The sequence below is a fragment of the Gossypium hirsutum genome, chromosome D06 (assembly GCF_007990345.1).
Source record: "Gossypium hirsutum isolate 1008001.06 chromosome D06, Gossypium_hirsutum_v2.1, whole genome shotgun sequence".
NCBI classification, from domain to species: domain Eukaryota; kingdom Viridiplantae; phylum Streptophyta; class Magnoliopsida; order Malvales; family Malvaceae; genus Gossypium; species Gossypium hirsutum.
The window spans coordinates 18,300,047-18,322,188 of NC_053442.1; the positions used below are offsets into that span (position 1 = coordinate 18,300,047).

The 22,142-nt window shown below is 37.9% G+C and overlaps 2 protein-coding genes across 2 annotated transcripts; both read left to right on the forward strand.

Annotated features, from left to right (window-relative positions):
• Positions 1 to 12,783: 12,783 nt before the first annotated feature.
• LOC107915500 (eukaryotic initiation factor 4A-13-like) lies at positions 12,784 to 13,528 on the forward strand. Its single transcript, XM_041095562.1, has 3 exons — positions 12,784 to 12,826; positions 13,025 to 13,344; positions 13,439 to 13,528. The coding sequence occupies exons 1-3, from the start codon at positions 12,784 to 12,786 to the stop codon at positions 13,526 to 13,528; spliced, it is 453 nt and encodes a 150-aa protein (XP_040951496.1).
• Positions 13,529 to 13,988: 460 nt separating this feature from the next.
• On the forward strand, positions 13,989 to 14,671 carry LOC107915043 (uncharacterized). The gene has a single exon (XM_016844143.2). It carries the CDS (start codon positions 14,123 to 14,125, stop codon positions 14,468 to 14,470), a length of 348 nt encoding a protein of 115 aa, XP_016699632.1. The 5' UTR covers positions 13,989 to 14,122; the 3' UTR covers positions 14,471 to 14,671.
• The last annotated feature ends 7,471 nt before the right edge of the window (positions 14,672 to 22,142 follow it).

Genomic DNA, 22,142 nt, shown 5'->3' on the forward strand with positions numbered 1-22,142 from the left:
AAAAAAAACGCTATTTAATAACACAACATCTATACAAATATTTTAAATTTCACACAAAATTTTCTCTAATACAAGCCATTTTATCAACTGTTTTAAAAATTACTTACGTGCTTTAAATAATATTGCCTTGTAACCAACGCAATTAAGTATAATATTTTGATATGTTGAACCTTAAATGGGTACAATATTTTAAATACATTAGAAACTTAAACATACACCATTTTTGTATGGGTACAATATTTTAAATACATTAGGGTCTTTCCAAAAGAACCGAAGCTTATTATTGTAATTTAATAAATTAAAAATGGACGACGCCGGAATCATAACCAATTTTTTCTTCAACCGGCATTAAAAAGAGAGAGGAAAGAGCATCACCTTTTATAATTAAATATTGAACAAATTATTTTAAGTAATTTATTATGTAATAATATTATTAATATATTATGACGACAACCATTTAAAATTGACTATATATTAATGTGTGAATCATTTTAAAGTAAGATCATTCTTGAATGGACTAAATTTGGATATAAATCAAACTCTAAGCAAATATACAGTAGAACTATTTTAAATTTTTTTTAGAGTTATGTATAGATTAAAAATATGCCTATTAATAATATATTCTATCAATTGTTTAAACTAAAATTATGATAATTTATCAAAATTAATTATTTTAAATAAATTATTATTTAAATTTGAAAAAAGAGCTTATTTAAATTTATATTAGATTTGTAATTTTGTTTAAGTGGATAATAATCCTAAAATATGGATTTCAATCTATTTGAAAATAGATGCATGGACAAAAATTATCTAAATACTTCATTCAAAATAAAAATTAATACTTTTAGCTCCTCTGCAATTAATTGAAAAATTAAAATCGATTGAATATGCAACATTTTAATGTTTAAAGATTTAATTTAAAAATTTAAATTTAATTGATAACTCATATTTAAATTTATAGACATAATTTAATAATGTTATCAATTTAACTTTAATTTTTAAATAAAACAAGTAGATGGATGCAATTCCTAAAACTAAAAGCAAGTAGAGGGACGTAATCCAAAAGTTAAAAAAGTACAGGGACTGAGGGATAATTATACCTTTTTTCTCCGTTACTTTCTCAAGAAAAAAAACCCAGCTGCTTACGTTTTAATATATAGTTATAGATTATTACTATTATTTTCAATTAAGCTTTTAAGTACATTTGTGTTTTCCTTTTGACCCATTGGATCAACATATGTAAACGGATAATAACAATAACAATAACCAAACGACGCCGCACAATAGCAACAAAGGGATAAAATCGAGGGCAATTTATCAGAAAAAAGCCCCTTTTTTTCAAAATTTACCGAAATGGGCCGATTTTTTGATTATTTACCGGAATGAACCATTTTCCGGGAAATCGCGCCCACGTCAGCGCGATGTCAGGGTAAATGGCAGGGGGTTGAGGACGCGATTTCCTTCCACCTCAGCAGATCGCGCTGATGTGGACGCGACCTTCTCCGCGCGTGAACAGTACCCCTAACGATCAAAAAATATATATATATATAAATACCCCCCACCCCTTTATTTTTTTCACAAACAAATCCTATCTAATTTTTCCTCTCTAATCCTCTCAATTTCCTTCTAAAATTCTCTCAATTTCCTTCCAAAATTCTCTCAAACTCATATTTAATTTTAATTTCCTTCCAAAATTCTCTCAATCCATTTTTTTAAAATAATTATAATTTTTTATATTTTTTAAAAATAATTTTAAATTTTTTATATTTTCATCAATGGCCGGATCATTGACTCGTCTTGATAGCAATCACATATCGGTGGAGCAAATGAAAATGGTAAGTATTAAATTTAATTTGTAATTATTATTTAAGATTTTTTTATTTATGTATTTTTAGATAAGTATTAATTTATTGTTTGTTATAAAAGTCTAAAGATCGGGTATTGGAATGCCATATCCGGAATATGCATGCTCTTCCATCATCGTTAGTAGAGAACTACCTGCGGGAAGCGGGTTTTTGGCACGTGGCGACGGTAGGCCGGGGATTCAAGTTGGACCCGAAACTGATTAGTGCGTTGATCGAGAGGTGGAGACCCGAGACGCACACATTTCATCTTCCATGTGGAGAGTGCACTATCACTCTAGAAGATGTCAGCATGCATTTTTTTAATTTCCTTCCAAAATTCTCTCAATTTCCTTCCAAAATTCTCTCAAACTCATATTTAATTTTAATTTCCTTCCAAAATTCTCTCAATCCATTTTTTTAAAATAATTATAATTTTTTATATTTTTTAAAAATAATTTTAAATTTTTTATATTTTCATCAATGGCCGGATCATTGACTCGTCTTGATAGCAATCACATATCGGTGGAGCAAATGAAAATGGTAAGTATTAAATTTAATTTGTAATTATTATTTAAGATTTTTTTATTTATGTATTTTTAGATAAGTATTAATTTATTGTTTGTTATAAAAGTCTAAAGATCGGGTATTGGAATGCCATATCCGGAATATGCATGCTCTTCCATCATCGTTAGTAGAGAACTACCTGCGGGAAGCGGGTTTTTGGCACGTGGCGACGGTAGGCCGGGGATTCAAGTTGGACCCGAAACTGATTAGTGCGTTGATCGAGAGGTGGAGACCCGAGACGCACACATTTCATCTTCCATGTGGAGAGTGCACTATCACTCTAGAAGATGTCAGCATGCATTTGGGATTGCCGGTGGAAGGGCACCCAGTCACCGGGTCTGCCCAATCTAGCAATTGGGAGGCGGTGTGCTACGATCTGCCAATTTCGGAAAAAATGGATGGAGGTAAGGTCGAGATGGGATGGTTACGTGCCACCTTCCCCGAGCCGAATGTAAATTCAACCGAAATCGAAAGAATTCGATATGCTCAATCATATAATTGGAGGTTATCTAATGCCGGACACGTCACGGAGCCGTGTACATCTAAGGTGGCTGCTAAAACTCGTTGATTTTAGAGGAGCCGGTGAATTTAGTTGGGGGTCTGCCGTCTTAGCAACATTATATCGGGAGATGTGCGGGGCGACGCGACCGAGGAGAGCAAACATCAGAGGTTGCCTTTCACTACTGTAATCATGGGCACGGTTTCGCTTTCCATTTCTACGTCCTCGAGTGAACCACCCATATACATTCCCACTTGTAACGAGATAAATTTTATATTACATTTTTGAATTATTATGTAGATTTATACAATAAAAGTATGCTAAAAATTTATTTAATTAGGTGGAACCATCCGGCAAGTTTTCGTGAATTACCGTCTGAACTTGAAGATATACCGCTTTTATTGGACCAACGGTCGGAAGTAGAAGTAAGTATTGTTGCAAATAGATATTTCCATACATTTTCTAGTTGATTGATATTTAGTATTTAGTATTTAGTATTATGTATATAACTAATATTTCTATCATGTTCATATAGTTTCAATGGACACCATACGAGGATCCGGCAATTCGGGTAGTAATCCCGGAAGAGTTTTTACAAAATCCGAACGCTTGGCACGTGAAAGTGGTGTTGATCAACTATGCAACCGTGGAGCCCCACCAGACAGACAGAGTGCTAAGACAGTTTGGATGTAGACAACCGATTCCTGCGGACCCTGAGGAGTTTGACGAGCACCACAAAATCGACCTTCGGCAATTAGGTACGGATTGGACTAGATACTGGTCTGAGTACATGGAAATGTGGGAAAATCGGCATGAATATCTACTTACTCGGGAAGCAATCATCATTCCGAAGTTAGAGTGTGTTCCAAAATACATGCCATGGTTTAGGATCTATGGCAAGCCGTATTTACTTACGCCAGAGGAGAGGCAACGGCAATTACGTCTCAGAAGGGAAAGGCGCGGGCCTTTAAATCCAAGAGGAGAAGACTTCGAAGGCAGCCCCTCAACGAGGCCCAGACAGTCACCCGGCGCATCATCAGCGGGCATGCAATCACTGGCCCCAACGAGAGCACCGACGCAGTCACCTGACGCAGCAATTCAACAGATGATACCCATGCAACCGCCTTTCCCTATGATGCCAGGTATGTTTCCTAGCCCTTATATGTACCCTAACCTTTACATGTATCCTTTTCCGAATACTATGGCAGGTTGGAGCCAAATGCCCGGTTCAGATCCATTTCCTGTTATGCCGAGCGGACCGTCGATATCTACGCCAGTGGCGCAGGAGGGATCGATTATGCCTTCGAGGAGCTCTCTTTTTTACCAATCGCCAGTAACGTATGGCTTTCAAACACCGTCGCCATTCATGATGCAAACACCTCACATACACTATTCTTTGAAGGTATATCATCGTCCCAAGTTCGACAACCATATGCGGAACCGGAAGAACCACAACCACCACCGAAGGAAGGACCACAATCACCACCAAAGGAAGAACAATCGCCGCCGGAAGCTAGAGGAAGGAGGAATCCAGCGCGCAGCCGTCGACGGCCGCCATGTGGAACCGAATCCCCCGGTCATAGACATTGATTGCCGTATTTAATTTTATTATTTGATGTAATAAAATAGAAGTTTATTTGATGTAATACGCATAGAAATTTTTTAAGAAAATTTTGATATTATTTGATATAATAAAATAAAAACCCTAATTTAATTGAAAACCCTAACCTAACACTAACCTAAATTAATTAAAAAACCTAATCTAACCTAAATTAACTAAAAACCCTAACCTAACCCTAACCTAATTAACTAAAAACCCTAATCTAACCTAAATTAATTAAAAACCCTAATCTAACCTAAATTAACTAAAAACCCTAACCTAAATTAACTAAAAACCCTAATCTAACGCTAACCTAAATTAACTAAAAATCCTAATCTAACCTAAATTAATTAAAAACCCTAATCTAACCTAATTTAATTTAAAACCCTAATCTAACCTAAATTAATTTAAAACCCTAACCCTAACTTAAATTAATTAAAAAATCTAATCTAACCTAAATTAACTAAAAACCCTAATCTAACCTAAATTAATTAAAAACTCTAACCTAACCTAAATTAACTAAAAACCTTAATCTAACCTAAATTAATTTAAAACCCTAACCCTAACCTAAATTAATTAAAAAACCTAATCTAACCTAAATTAACTAAAAACCCTAACCTAACCTTAACCTAAATTAACTAAAAACCCTAATCTAACCTAAATTAATTAAAAACCCTAACCTAACCTAAATTAACTAAAAACCCTAATCTAACCTAAATTAATTTAAAACCCTAATCTAACCTAAATTAATTTAAAACCCTAATCTAACCTAAATTAATTTAAAACCTTAACCCTAACCTAAATTAATTAAAAAACCTAATCTAACCTAAATTAACTAAAAACCCTAACCTAACCCTAACCTAAATTAATTAAAAACCCTAATCTAACCTAAATTAATTAAAAACCCTAAACCTAACCTAAATTAATTAAAAACCCAAAACTAACCTAAATTTTTTTGGCTTAATAATTTTACATATTTTTTTGGCTTAATAATTTTACATATTTTGAACACTTTAATAACCATTAACACAATTTTTGGACTTAATAATTTGAGATTATTTGATAAATTTTTCTAACCATTAAGAAAATTGTTTTGGCTTAATAATTTTATATAATTTTACATAATGTTAGATCTGGTAAAATGTTTTGACCGGTATTAACAATTAAGAAATTAAACTAATTTGATAATTTTACTAACAATTTATACAATTATCAATTAATAATTGAAGAAAATATATTTTTTTCTAAAATTACATTCAGCTATTGCGATTAGGGCATGATCGACTTGTATGGCCTGAGTTCCTACACCATCCGCACAACTTCTGCTGACTGGATGTTTCTCGGATATCCATATTGTTCCGTATTCTAGTGGAGCAAGGTCGACCCTTTGGTTTGCGACGCAATTCTCTATCCGGTAACAGCTTAAAAGGAGCAAGAGATACGGGGGGCCACTTACGTTCATCTGGGACCGGTGGGAAAACATGTCTCCAAATGTTGTACATGTTTTCTAGTTTGTACTCTTCGTCCACATAACTCATTGGATCCAGACGAAGTTTCTAGCAAGCTGCAATAACATGAGCACATGGATAACGAAGTGCATCAAACTTCCCACAGTCACAAGTCTTATTTCGAAAGTGTACACGATACTGCCCGCCAACAACACATTGGTGCGGTCTGTCAAACTCCGTCACGCGAAACCATAAATTGTCTCGATCGTGACACACCGTGTGCATGATGTTTGCCCTCGCCTTCGCCTTGTTAATTTCTTGAACCACCTTACTGCACCATACATGGCCACCCTGCATCTAGCCAGCATAAGTTGCTGCTCGCTTTGGAAATAGCGCCGCCAAACGGAAATATGTCTCTCGCACAACCGATGTTATCGGTAGATGGCGCGTTCCTTTAAGAACATAATTTATGTATTCAGCCAGGTTCGACGTCATATGGCCATATCGTAGGCCTCCATCGTATGTTTGTGTCCACTGTTCGAAACGTATGTTACAGAGGTAGTCCTCCCCCTCTCCATTTTGGGATCGTAAAATTGCCAACATCTCCTGAAAATGATCTTTATTTATTTCATACCCTGCCAATTGGAAGATAATAGCGAATATTTTATACCACTTCTACCAATAAAACTAATTCAAATTGACAAACGAAATAATACAGTTATAAACTAAATACCCATGTTGATAACTTGTCGTCGTTCGCTCTTGGATGGATATTGCCTGTAGTAGTTCGAAGCAACGTGTCTTAGGTAATATTTATGGTGTGTGCGCTGCCACAAGCTTCCCTCTCGATCAAATGCAGCTAGTATACCGGTGCCCCGATCTGAAATAACATAGATATCAGGTTGGGGGCAGACATGCCTCCTTAATCTAGAGAGAAAGAAATCCCAGTCATCAGATGACTCCCCCGGTGTTATTACAAATACAATTGGAAGAATTCTCCCAGCGCCGTCCTGTGCCACTGCAACCAATAGCCGATGAGTATACCTACCGAACATGAAGGTACCGTCAATTTGTACCAACGGATTGTAGTATGGAAATGCGTCTCGGTATTGCTTAAAGGTCCAAAATAGGCATTTGAACACTTGACATCCACGTAGCAATCGGCCGTTGTAGTATGCATGTTCCGTTTCAAGGTCTGTGATGGCACTTGAGACGTATCTCTCTAGCACCTAACACCACTGCCATACTTCATTATATGAGGCGTCCCACCCACTATGCATCTTCTCCAACACCTTTTGCTTAGCTATCCAAGCCTTGCGGTAAGAGGGCGTATACCCCATTTGGCTACGGATATTGGCAATTATCACCGGCACTGAAGTCCTGGGATCTGCTTTTATCGTGGGCATTATCAAGCTGGCTAACATAGCTGAATCCATTTTGGGATGATCTTGTGAAACACCTACAGAGGGAGTACATTAGATAATGCAACATTGTAAAATAAAATTATTATTCAGATACATTCAATCTTGTACCTGCAGCACATGTATGTGGACCTTTGTACTTTTTTATCTCCCACAACCCCGTCCTTTTCCTTAACGAGGCGACGATTTTCCATGAACATGTGCCTTCTTGCACCGCACACTTCGCCTCAAACTTATCGGATTTTGATTTAACGACGTGGTAATTAACGCCATTTTTGATGCTATGCTGTTTCAAAGCACCAATAAAACTATCCTTGTTGGTAAACTGATTACCAACTTCAAGTTCATCGTAATCTATCCCCGAACTTGTACGATCGCGCAACCGGTTTGGTAGATCTGGAAACTCTAACGCATCATCTGCTGATAGATCGATATTATGCATGTGGGCTGGAGGTGAGTATGCTCTGAAACATGGATTTTCTTCATCATCTGAACTCCTTTCAGCATCTTCACCTTCTGTTGGAATAGGCTTCGGTTCAGAAAATAATCCCACTTCTACACCATCCGGCCTGGGCTCTCGAGGTGGATCCACATCGGAGTCATCTTCTAACTCACAATCATCTGCAGCGTACGACGTCCCCTTACCGGTTGACGTCGTAGGTAGTACGTCATCCCTTCTTCTGGGCATTTGATAATGTCCCCAATTGGATGTAGATTGCCATCCACTTGAACTTGACGCAGTTCCCCAGTACGTATTTCCAACATCAAACGTCGAGCCACCGACGTACATGTCCCATCCACCAATATAGTGTCTTGCAAGGGATGTGCATTCGACACCTCTACCGAATATGGGTTGTTCCGTATTTTGTAACCCGGTTACCGAGTGTCGGCCAGGGGTCGTGTATACATCTCGAACACCGGACGGAAGTACATCAGTTGGCGACGTAAATTGTACATATAACTTAATACAAGTTGCTCCACTAGCAAGATGAGTCTGCACCATTGCCTCCAAGCTACGAGCACCTTTTATGTCAAACGAGTCATATGTCACCGGATCAACACAAGAACAAAATCGATACGTGATTGATAGAACTTTCATTGGCGTCGTTCCGAAGATTTTACGTCTAATTCTTTACGAAGTTCTGTCAAATCTATGTTCTGGTTAAATGACAGTCGCACCGTATTCTCCGACAAAAAGACAACACCATTCTTGGTGTGGCAAACCTCACCATCGTAGTAAATAATAGCACTAATACGTTTACTCATTTTGAAACTCTAACTTTCTTAGGCTCTCTAAATTGTTTCTGCAATGACTTATGAATTCTAACAACATGTTCTACCTAATTTATAGCCTCAGCCCAAACTTGCTACTGTAGCAAAATCGCGTCCACGAGGGCGCAATTTCACAATTTCTTCTCAAATAGCATCCTCGTAGAAATGATTTTATACTATTTGCTCTGAAACATCAGAAAAAAAGTATTTCTTACATGACCTACTGTAGCAAAATCGCATCCACGAGGGCGCGATTTCACAATTTCTTCTCAAATAGCATCCTGGTAAAAGCGATTTTATACTATTTGACCAGAGACGTCAACTCGAAATCATTTTTTTCGGGACCCCTAAACCCTAAAAAGCCTCCACCCTAAACCCTAAAAGCCAGAAAACCCAAACGTAAAATCAACGTCAAAATCGCGCCCACGTCAGCGCGATGTCAGGGTAAATGACAGGAGGTCGCGTCCACGTCAGCAGATCGCACTGACGTGGACGGGACCTCCTGCCATTTACCCTGACATCACGCTGACGTGGGCTCGATTTCCCAGAAAATGGTCCATTCCGGTAAATAATAAAAAAGTCAGCCCATTTCGGTAAATTTTGAAAAAAAATAGCTTTTTCTGGTAAATTGCCCTAAAATCGAGAAAACAGAAAAGGGTAGTCGAATACCGTCTATTAAAATTCTTATGCTATTACTGATTCATCATGGCTAATTTTTAATTATCACTTGTTTTTCTATCAATTTGTAATGGATGGTCTCTCGATTGTGCTGAATTTACACTCATTTCATCATTTTTACTCTTTTTATTTTGTTATCTTTTTTCCTACAAAGAATTGACAGAAATTTTTTATTAAATTATATATTTTTATAAGAGTTAAAATATAATTTATTATTGTATAACATATTTATTGTTAAGATATCATAAATGCAAAAGTATTTACTGAATCAAAAACTTCCTTAGTATAGTTGCTGCTTGATTATTTATAGAAGCAGACTTAGTTATGAATAACTGACTCAACTAACATATGCTAACAACTAACCAATATTAACTAACTAACTGTTTACTCTAACATTCTCCTAGTTTTGTTTGTCTGTTGAAAAATTTGAAAACTCACCACTACTAGAACAAACTTGCAGATCTTGTCTGAATGTAGCAAATTGTTTCGGTGGAATAGGCTTAGTAAGAACATCAACAATTTGTCTTGCTGATGGAACAAAACTAACTTGAAGAACACTATCAAGCATTTTTCTTACACAAAATGGTGATCAATCTCCACGTGTTTCATTCGAGCATGATGAGTTGGATTTGCAGCCATGTAACTGTAGAGGTATTACCACACCATACAATTGGTGTCTGACAAACTGACAGTCCAATCTCATCTAACAGCTGCTTAACCCATAGTAACTTTGAGACACAATTTTCCAGGCTATTATATTCAGCTTTAGAAGATGACCTGGAGACCACTGCTTGCTTCTTAGAGCACCATGCAACCGGATTCGGTCCTAGGTAAACCACATAACCTGAGGTAGATCGTCGATCTTCAATAGAGGCAGCCCAATCAACATCAGAATAACACACTAACTAAAACTGCCCTTTTGAGAGATGCAAACCATGATTCATAGTCCCTATAAGATACCTCAAAACACGCTTAACAGCCTTCCAATGATCCTTACTAGGTGCATTCATATACTGACTTAGTTTATTGACACAAAATGCCAAGTCAGGATGCGTAATACACAAATACTGCAGCATACCAATTGTACTCCGATACAAGTGAACATTAGCAAACAACGAACTACCATCCGAGGCAACAATTTTTGGAGTGCTCACCAAGGGTATAGGTGTGGGTGCAGTTCCTGACATACCTATTTTATGAAGAATCTCTGCAACATATTTCTTTTGAGTTAGGCATAAGCCCTGAGCCGTGTGTTGCACCTCAATGCCCAAGAAAAAGTTGAGTCTACCCATGTCCTTAAGTGCAAACTTAGCATGAAGCTGACTTACCACCTTGTCAATCTCAGTAACTGAACTGCTTGTGACTACTATGTTATTGACATAAGCCATAAGCAATAGTAGTTGACCAGCAGAGGCTCGAATGAATGGATAAGGGTCAGCTTTTAAGGTACAAAAACCAAGACGATCCACAAGATACTGTTTTAGTGTCTGAAACCACGCTCGAGGAGCTTGCTTAAGACCATACAATGCTTTGGTCAATCGACAAACAAGCTTCTGACCATTGTCACCTGCAACTTCAAACCCAGGTGGTTGAGCCATATAGATTTCTTCTATTAAATCCCTATTGAGGAAGGCATTATTCACATCAACCTGCCTTAAGGACCAGCCCTTCATAACTGCAATAGCAAGAACAGTCCGTATAGTAATTGCCTTAACCACCGGACTAAATGTATCTCTAAAATCAAAACCAGCATGTTGGGAAAAACCTTTAGCCACCAATCGTGCCTTATACCTCTCAACAGTCCCATTAGCTATTTTCTTCACTTTAAATAGCCACTTGCACCTGATGAGTTTCCTATTAGTAGGCAGAGGACAAAGCTCCCATGTTTTGTTTCAAAGAAGGGCCTGTAACTCATTATGAACTACTGCAATATATGAAACAAAACGATTCACCTTCCTGCTAAGTCAAATGATTCACCTGCTGACATCTATGAAGCAATGCAACACGAGTGTTGGCAAGCAGCAGTTCATAATGAGTTACAGGCCCTTCTTTGAAAAAAACCGTGAGAGCTTTGTCCTATACTCCTGTATGAGACATCAAACCTATAATAGCATTGGTTAACAAGATGGAGCTGACATTGGAGTCGTGACCTATACGAGCGACCACGCCCTCGTCCTCTAGCATTTGACGAGGAACGATACACAGGTGTAGGAACACCCTAAACCATCGAAGTTGAAGCTTGATGAGACACTAGATTAGCCGAACTAGGAGTCTCAAACACAGTAACATGCTGACGTGCTTCAACATCAAGTAGAATCGTAGTCACCCCCTGAACATTATACGGCACCTGACTAGCAGTAACAATTGTAATAATTGACTCGTAATCAGGTGGCAACCCATTAAGAATAGCAGTGACATGTTCATGTTCACTGATAACCTCTCCACAACTAACAAGGCTATCACAGTAACTTTTTATTTTCATTAAAAAGTCTTTCATAGAAAGATCACCTTTTTTCTGAGAGTGTAGAGCCCGTCTATAGGACATCAACTGAGATGTTGTTTTGCTACCATACAAGGAAACAATGGCATTCCATATTTGTGCACTAGAATCTAGCCCAATGAGATGCGGTAAAACAACCGTACTGACAGAAGACAACATCCAAGAAGCTAGAGCACAATCTTGTTGCTCGAACCAAGCAAACTCAAGGTTCTCCTGGAGAACTCCATCTTCATCCATAACCTGTCGAGGAGGAGGAACCGTGCTAGAATCAAGAAAATGCTGGAGTTTGTAAGTTTTAATCACCAAATGAACTTGTTGACGCCATAACAAGTAATTATTATCATCAAGCAGCACACCAATTTTCTTGGTAGCAAAGAACCGACTGTCAACAACAGCATCAGAAAGATTTGAAGCCATCACAGGCGTAGCGGACTGCACAGCAGATGGACTAGCAGGTAGGGCCATAAAGAACACAGGACCTCAAGAACCTATCGTTAAGAAAAGAAGAAAAACTGATACCATGTTAAGATATCATAAATGCAAAAGTATTTACTGAATCAAAAACTTACTTAGTACAGTTGCTGCTTGATTATTTATAGAAGCAAACTTAGTTATGAATAACTGACTCAACTAACACATGCTAACAACTAACCAATATTAACAAACTAACTAACTGTTTACTCTAACATATATGTTGTACTTTAATCCGAAATTTAGGTTGTTAGCTACGGGTATAGTTGACGACGGTTTGGTAAATATGGCTCAAAGTTGGTCAAATGAAATGGACTAACAATATTCCATTTATTCTCTAAACCCTTATATATGATTTCTAGGTATTTAAGCTTTCAGATTCATTTGTTATATTTCTTCCTATTTTCTACGATTCTTTAGCTGGTTTGTTTATAGTTCACCAGGCTTCGGTTTTTAATGAAAGAAATCTATGGCAGTTTTAATGCTATGGGATTGCAAGAGAATCTTCTTAGAGGCATATATGCTTATGGTAACTAGGTCTTATTGCTACTACTTTGTTGGTCAATTACTGGGAATTCAAATTCCGCTGCTTTGAATTTAGGTTTTAACTTACATGTAAAGGTTTTTTTTTAAGCTTTTCATTTCTTTGTATTTATCAAGAACCTACTCTTTTACATGTCTAGTACTGTACTGAAAGCTGCTTGCTAAGTCATATGTTTCAGTGAAGGGTTTGAGAAGCAATCTGCAATTCAGCAAAGGGGGACTGTACCATTTTGCAAGGGACTTGATGTGATTCAACAAGCACAGTCCGGAACAGGAAACACAACAACTCTATGCTCTGGAGTTCTACAGCAGCTTCTCTACAGCTTAGTTCAGTGCCAAGCATTGGTCCTTGTACCAACCCGAAAATTAGCACAACAAATCATGCAGGCTTTAGGTGATTACCTTGGTGTTAAGGTTGATGTTTGCGTAGGTGACCAGTATCTACGACGACCTACAGATTCTCTCCAGTGGGGTTCACCTAGCCGTGTGCTCAAGAAAGTTAAGGCAATTTGTTAGTTGCTAGACTATTTCTTAGTCACATGTTTTTATCATTTTGTAACAGCCAGGGCTTTATGGCCTATTGACTCATGAACTTTAGGTTAGCACTTTGCTTCTCCACCTCCATCCTTTGTCACCTGCATCTGCAGGCCAAGCAAGAGCAAAGCTTGTAGCCTTGCAATTAAGATAAGGCTTTAGCTTTTCTGTCGAGCCTGGTCCGTGATGCAGCTCATCGGGATGGCTCTACTCCATTCACACAAGTACGATTTTCACCATTGGCGGATGGTCTTACACATGAACGGTTATGATTAATGTATGCGTAGACTTCAACTGTCAAGCTCTCAACGACCAAGTAAAAATGGAAAAAGATGTATTTAGTTGAGTATTTGGACTGCTTCAAAGTATACGAGTTGGGAGAAAAATAGTAAAATACTTTTCAAACCCGACGTGATCAACATTAGTGAGCTGGGTTTGATAACTTAAAATTATAAAAAAAAAAGATGATTTTTTTTCAATTGATTCATATAATTATTAGATCATTGGACACCATGATTTCCCCTTAAACACGCCATCTAGAATCAATTCCCATGTCTCCAAAGTCAATCACTATTTTATCTACCAACTTAAATTATTTCCCAAAGTTAACTATTCGGTAGCTTTTTCTACTTTTTAATAAGACCCCACAGTTTTATATATTCAGGCAAAAAAAAAACAAAACAAACGCCTCCACCAGCCCACCATCTTCCTTGAGGAATCTCTCTTTGAGATCTTCCCACAACTTTCAATGGAAGACTACAACAGATCAAGGTCATATGGTACTGGGATGATGCAGTTAGATACCTACCATGGGGTGCCACCTAGGCCTTCTTCAGGTTATGAGCTCAGGTCCTATAGTGTTTCCTATGCACAGTCTCAGATGGCTAACAACAGGGACTTCAAGTTGAAGAAAGGGAAGAGCACTTCTGCTTCATCTTCAAAATCATGGAGCTTTGCTGACCCTGAGTTCCAACGGAAGAAAAGGGTTGCTAGCTACAAGATGTACAGTGTTGAAGGTAAGGTCAAAGGGTCCTTGAGGAGAAGCTTTAGGTGGCTTAAAGTGAAGTACACACAAGTCGTTTATGGGTGGTGGTGATTATGGCAGCTTTTGTTCATCTTATGTTTATCTTTGCTTGTATCCAAGGTATGTTGTGAAAGAGAAAGAAAAAGTTTGAATTTTAGAAAAGGAAGGCTTATGATAAAATTTCTTGATGTGGACTAACTTGATTGTAAGTTTGGTTAAATTCTGCTCTATTAGGTGTATCTTTATATGTTAAAATGATTGATTATTTTGCCAGTGTGTTAGCATATTGAATGAGGGTTCCAATTTGGTGATTGAGGTTTTTTTAAACAGCTTTGAGCACAGAGTCTTGTTTAAATGGTAAGCATTTGTTCCTTGGATTGTGTTCTCCATGGAGAGCCTTGTTCATCTGTTTGGAATGTTGGGTCTCCTTCTAGGTTCGCCGAGATTGGAACTCTCGAGCCCTGCCATTCATATCTCCTTCAAGAATCATAATATAATGTATACAAAAAAAAAATCCAAAAGTTTGGTTTCTTTTCCTTTTGCTCTACCAAATGTTGTAGAATATCTAGAAATCCCAAAACTTTAAAATGATGAGAATTAGAAATGCAAATAAAAAATCTGAATTGAGGAGGACAAGCCAATCAAGACTTTTGTTTTTAAACGAGGTTCAGTATTTAGACATTAGGCATGAGTGTGGTGAATTGCAATTGGCATTATCGAATGTGGCACGGCTTGAATCAGTCTTCATTCTGCCCTTACGTCTAATCTGTTTTCTTTCTTTTTCATGGGAAACTGTTACATGTATTTCAATGTCGAATATAACAGCGTTAGGAATAAAATCAAACCACAACTATTTCTTTATTTATAGACAATAATTAATTAAATGAGTGAAAGATTTTTTAAAATTGAAAAATATGTTGGGGCATTTTACTTAAAAAAAACCTTTTTTTAAAAAATTATCGAAATTGGCCAATTATTTAATTATTTACTGAAATGGTCCATTTTCTGGCAAATTGCGTCCACGTCAACGCGATGTCAGGGGACGCGCCAGGAAATCGCGTCTACGTCAGCGCGAGTTGCTGACATGGCAACAAATCGCGCCTGACCTTGGCGTGAACAGTGCTCCAATGGTCAAAAATTTAACCATTGCCCCCCCCAACGGTAAAAAAAAAACTATAAATACCCCCACACTTTTTTTTCACAAACTAATCCTCTCTCAAATTTCCTCTCAATTTCCTCTCAATTTCCTTCAAAAATTCTCTTAAGTTCCTCTTAAGTTTCTCTTAACTCCCTTTTTTAAAAATAATTTTAAAACTATTTTTAAAAATTTTTTAAACCGTAAAAATTTGTACGATTTCAGCAATGGCCGAAGAATTGACTCGTCTTGATAAGCATTAAAAATCGGTGGAACAAATGAAAATAGTAAGTATTAAATTTAATTTTTAAATATTATTTAAGAATTTTTTATTTATGCATTTTTAGATAATTATTAATTTTTTATTTGTTATAAAAGTCTGTAGATCAGATATTGGAATGCAATATCCGGAATATGCATGCTCCTCCATCACCGTTGGTAGAGAACTACCTGCGGGAAGCGAGTTTTAGGCACGTGGCGACGGTAGGCTGGGGATGCAAAGTGGACCCGAAACTAATCAGTGCGTTGATCGAGAGGTGGAGACCCAAGACGCACACATTCCATCTTCCTTGTGGAGAGTGCACTATCACTCTAGAAGATGTCAGTCTGCAATTGGGATTGTTGGTGGACGGGAGCCCAGTCACCGGGTCTGCCCAATCTAGCGATTGGGGGCGGTGTGCTACGAGCTTTTGGGCGCTATTCCGGAGAAAATGGAGGGAGGTAAGATCAAGATGGGCTGGTTACGTGACACATTCCCTGATTCGGATAAAGATTCAACCGAAATTGAAAGAATCCGATATCCTCGGGCATATATTCTTCAATTAATTGGAGGTTATCTGATGTCTGACACGTCATGGAGCCGCGTACATCTAAGATGGCTGCTGAAACTCGTTGATTTTATAGCAGCCGGTGAATTGAGTTGGGGGTCTGCCGTCTTCGCAACGTTATATCGGGAGATGTGCGGGGCGACGCGATTGAGGAGAGCAAAAATCAGAGGTTGCTTTCACTACTGCAGTCGTGGGCACGGTTTCGCTTTCCATTTCTACATCCTCGAGTGGACCACCCATATACATTCCCACTCATAACGAGGTAAATTTTATATTAGATTTTACAATTATTATGTAGATTTTTAAAAATAAAAGTATGCTAAAAATTTATTTAATTAGGTGGAACCATCCGGCAAGTCATGCTCGATTACCGTCCTCTCTTGAAGATATACGACTTCTATTGGACCAACGGTCGGAAGCACAAGTAAGTTTTAAATAAAATAGATATTTCGATACATTCGCTAGTCGATTGATATTTAGTATTTAGTATTTAGTATTATGTATATAACTAATATTTCTATCATGTTCATATAGTTTCAATGGACACCATACGAGGATCCGGCAATTCAGGAAGTAATCCCGGAAGAGTTCTTACAAAATCCACAAGCTTGGCACATGAAAGTCGTGTTGATCAACTACGCAACCGTGGAGCCGCACCAGACAGACAGAGTGCTACGATAGTTTGGATGTAGACAACCGATTCCCGTGGATCCTGAGGTGTTTGACGATCAACACAAAGTCGACCTTTGGCAATTGAATACGGATTGGACGAGATGCTGGTCCGGGTACATGGAAATGTGGGAAGATCGATATGAATATATACCTACTCGGGAACCAATCATCGTTCCGGAGTTAGCGTGCGTTCCAGAATACATGCCATGGTTTAGGATCCATGGCAAACCGTATTTACTGACACTAGATGAGAGGCAGCGGCAAATACATGTCGAAAGGGAAAGGCACGGGCCTCTGAATCCAAGACGACAAGACGATGAAGGCAGCCCCTCAACGAGGCCCAGACATTCACCCGGCTCATCATCAGCGGCCATGCAATCACCAGGCCCAACGAGAGCACCGACACAGTCATCCGATGCAACAGTTCAATCGAAAATACCCACGCAACCGCCTTTTTAGATAATGCCAGGTGCATTTTCTGGCGCTTATATGTATCCTAACCCTTATATGTACCATTTTCCGAGTCCTATGGTAGGTTGGAGCCAAATGCCCAGTTCAGCTCCATTTCCTGTTATGCCGAGTGGACCGCCGATGTATAGGCCAGCGACGTACGAGGGGTCGCAAGAGGGCCTGTTGGGGAGCTCTCTTTTTTACCAATCCCCACCAACGTATGGGTTTCAAACACCGTCGCCATTCGTGATGCAAACACCTCTACATACACTATTCTTTGAAGGTGGATCATCGGTCCCAAGTCCGACAACCAGATACCGTACCGGAAGAACCAAAATCCCTGCCGGACGAACAACAACCGCCGCGAAAGCTAAAGAAAGGAGGAATCCAGCGCGTAACCGTCGACGGCCGCGATGTGGCACTGAATCCCCCCGGCATAGACATTGATTGTCGTATTTAAATTTATTTGTACAAATATTTTGAATATTTTGATATTATTTGATGTAATAAAATAAAAGTTTATTTGATGTAATAAAATAGAAATTTTTGATATTATTTGAGAATTCTACTAACCATTAATACCCTTAAATTAAAAATCCTAACCTAATTTAATTAAAAACCTTAAACCCTAAACTTAAAAACCCTAACCCCCTTAACTTAAAAACCCTAACCTAATTAAATTAAAAACCCTAACCTAATTTAATTAAAAACCTTAAACCCTAAACTTAAAAACCCTAATCTAATTAAATTAAAAACCCTCAACCCTAAACTTAAAAACCCTAACCTAATGAACTTAAAAACCCTAACCTAATTAAATTAAAAACCCTAACCTAATTTAATTAAAAACCCTAACCTAATTTAATTAAAAATCCCAAACCCTAAACTTAAAAACCCTAACCTAATTAAATTAAAAACCCTAACCTAATTTAATTAAAAACCCTAAACCCTAAACTTAAAAACCCTAACCTAATGAACTTAAAAACCCTAACCTAATTTAATTAAAACCCTAAACCCTAAACTTAAAAACCCTAACCTAATTTAATTAAAAACCCTAACTCAATTTAATTAAAAACCCTAAACCCTAAACTTAAAAACGCTAACCTAATTAAATTAAAAACCCTAACCTAATTTAATTAAAAACCCAAAACCCAAAACTTAAAAACCCTAACCTAATTAAATTAAAACCCTAACCTAATTAAATTAAAAACCCTAAACCCTAAACTTAAAAACCCTAAACCCTAACCTAATGAACTTAAAAACCCTAACCTAATTAAATTAAAAACCCTAACCTAATTTAATTAAAAATTCTAAACCCTAAACTTAAAAACCATAACCTAATTTAATTAAAAACCCTAAACCTAAACTTAAAAACCCTAAACTAATTTAATTAAAAACCTTAAACCCTAAATTTAAAAACCCTAACTTAATTAAATTAAAAATCCTAACCTAATTAAATTAAAAACCCTAACGTAATTAAATTAAAAACCCTAAACCCTAAACCCTAAACCCTAAACTTAAAAACCCTAACCCCCTTAACTTAAAAACCCTAACCTAATTAAATTATAAACCCTAACCTAATTTAATTAAAAACCCTAAACTAAATTAATAATTTTACTTTCACATAATGTTAGATTTGGAAAAATGTTTTTTCCTGGTACTAACAATTAATAATTTTATATAATTTGATAATTTTACTAATCATTAATACAATTTATCAATTAATAATTTTACATTCACATAATGTTAGATTTGGAAAAATGTTTTGACTGGTTCTAACAATTAATAATTTTACATAATTTGATAATTTTTACTAACCATTAATACAAATTATCAATTAATAATTTCACAAACTTTATTTTTTTTACAATTGCATTCAACTATTGCGATTAGGGCATGATCGACTTGTATGGCTTGGATTCCTACACCATCCGCACAACTTCGTTTGACTGGCTGTTTCTCGGATATCTATATTATTACGTATTCTAGTCGAGCAAGGTCGACCATTTGGTTTGCGACATAATTCTCTATCCGGTAACAGCTTAACAAGAGCAAGAGGTACGGGCGGCCACTTACGTTCATCTGGGACCGGTAGAAAAACGTGTCTCTAGACGTTGTACATGTTTTCTAATTTGTACACTTCGTCCACATAACTCATCGGATCCAGATGGAGATTCTAACAAGCTGCAATAACATGCGCGCATGGATAACGAAGTGCATCAAACATCCCACAGTCACAAGTTCTATTTTGCAAGTGTAAACGATATTGCTGGCCAACAACACCTTGGTGCGGTCTGTCAAACTCTGTCACACGAAACCATAAATTGTCTCGATCGTGACACACTATGTGCATGATGTTTGCCCTCGCCTTGGCCATGTTAATTTCTTGAACTACCTTACTGCACCATACATGTCCTCCCTGCATCTGGCCTGCATAACTTGCTGCTCGCTTTGGAAATAGCGCCGCCAAACGAAAATATGTCTCTCGCACAACCGATGTTATCGGTAGATGGCGCGTTCCTTTAAGAACAAAATTGATGCATTCAACCAGGTTCGATGTCATATGGCCATATCGTAGGCCGCCGTCGTATGATTGTGCCCACTGTTCGAAACGTATGTTACAAAGGTAGTCCGCCCCTTCTCCGTTAATTGAACGTAAAATTGCCAACATCTCGTGAAAACGATCTTTATTTATTTCATACCCTGCCAATATAAGATCATAGCGAATAATTTATATGACTTCTACCAATAAAACTAATTCAAATTGACAAACGAAATAACACATATATAGACTAAATACCCATGTTGGTCACTTGTCGTCGTTTGCTCTTAGATGGATATTGCTTGTAGTAGTTCGAAGCAACGTGTCTTAGGCAATATCTATGGGGTGTGCGCTATCATAAACTTCCCTGTCGATCAAATGCAGCTAATATACCGGTGCCCTGATCTAAAATAACACAGATATCAGGTTGGGGGCACATATGCCTCCTTAACCTATGGAGAAAGAAATCCCAGTCATCAGACGACTCCCCCGGTGTTATTGCAAATGCAATTGGAAGGATTCTCCCACCGCCATCCTGTGCCACTGCAAGCAATAGCCGATGAGTATACCTACCGAACATAAAGGTACCGTCAATTTGTACCAACGAATTGTAGTATGGAAGTGCGTCTCGGTATTGCTTAAAGGTCCAAAACAGGCGTTTGAACACTTGGCATCCACGTAGCAATCGGCCGTTGTAGTACGCATGTTCCGTTTCAAGGTTTGTGATGGCACCTGTGACATATCTCTCTAGCATCTGACACCACTGCCATATTTTATTATATGAGGTGTCCCACCCATTATGCATCTTCTCCAACGCCTTTTGCATAGCTATCCAAGTCTTGTGGTAAGAGGGTGTGTACCCCATTTGGCTACGGATATTAGCAATTAACACTGGCACTGAAGTCCTGGGATTTGCTTTTACCGTGGGCAGTATCAAGCTAGCTAACATAGCTGAATCTATCTTGGGATGATCTTGTGAAACACCTATAAACCGAGTACATTAAATAATGCAACATTGCATAATAAAAGTATTATTCAGAAACCGTCAATACTATACCTGCAGCACATGTATGTGGACCTTTGTACTTTTTAATCTCCCATAACCCTGTCCTTTTCCTTAACGAGGCGTAGATTTTTCAAGAACATGTGCCGTCTTAGACCGTACACTTCGCCTCAAATTTATCAGATTTGGATTTAGCGACGTGGTAGTTAACACCATTTTTGATGCTATGTTGTTTCAAAGCACCAATAAAACTCTCATTGTTGGTAAACAGATTACCAACTTCAAATTCACCAGAATCTACCCCCGAACTTGTACGATCACGCAACCGGTGTGGTAGATCTGAAAACTCTAATGCATCATCAGCGGGCAGATCGACATTATGCATGTGGGCTGGAGGTGAGTATGCTCTGAATCGTGGATTTTCTTCTTCATCTGAACTCCTTTCAGCATCTTCAGGTTTTGTTAGAATAGGCTCCGGTTCAGAAAATAAGCCAACTTCTGCACCATCCAGCCCGGGATCTCGAGGTGGATCCACATTGGAGTCATCTTCTAACCCACAATCATCTACAGCGTACGAGGTCCCCTCACCGGTTGACGTCGTAGGGAGTACGTCATCCATTCTTCTGGGCATTTGATAACATCCCCAATTGGATGTAGATTTCCACCCACTAGAACTTGATGCCGTTCCCTAGTATGTATTTGCAGCATCAAATGTCGAGCCACTGACGTACATGTCTCATCCACCAACAGAGTGTCTTGCAGGGAATGTGCATTCGACACCGTTACCGAACATGGGCTGTTCCGTATTTTGTAACCCGTTAACTGAGTGTCGGCTAAGGGTCATGTATACATCTCGAACACCGGTCGCAAGTACATCAGTTGGCGATATAAATTGTACATATAACTCAATATAAGGTGCTCCACTAGCAAGATGAGTCTGCACCATTGCCTCTAAGCTACGAGCACCTTTTATGTCGAATGAGTCATATGTCACCGGATCAACAGAAGAACAAAATCGATACGTGATAGACAGAACTTTCATTGGTGTCGTTCCGAAAATTTTACGCCTAATTCTTTTACGAAGTTCTGTCAAATCTATGTTCTGGTTAAAAACCAGT

Bases quoted from the DNA above. Each gene is read 5' to 3' on its own strand.
- LOC107915500 (XM_041095562.1), top strand. From the start codon at position 12,784: ATGGGATTGCAAGAGAATCTTCTTAGAGGCATATATGCTTATG. The intron at 12,827-13,024 runs GTAACTAGGTCT...GTTTCAGTGAAG, and splicing joins TAGAGGCATATATGCTTATG to GGTTTGAGAAGCAATCTGCA. The intron at 13,345-13,438 runs GCAATTTGTTAG...CATGAACTTTAG, and splicing joins GTGTGCTCAAGAAAGTTAAG to GTTAGCACTTTGCTTCTCCA.
- LOC107915043 (XM_016844143.2), top strand. From the start codon at position 14,123: ATGGAAGACTACAACAGATCAAGGTCATATGGTACTGGGATGATGCAG.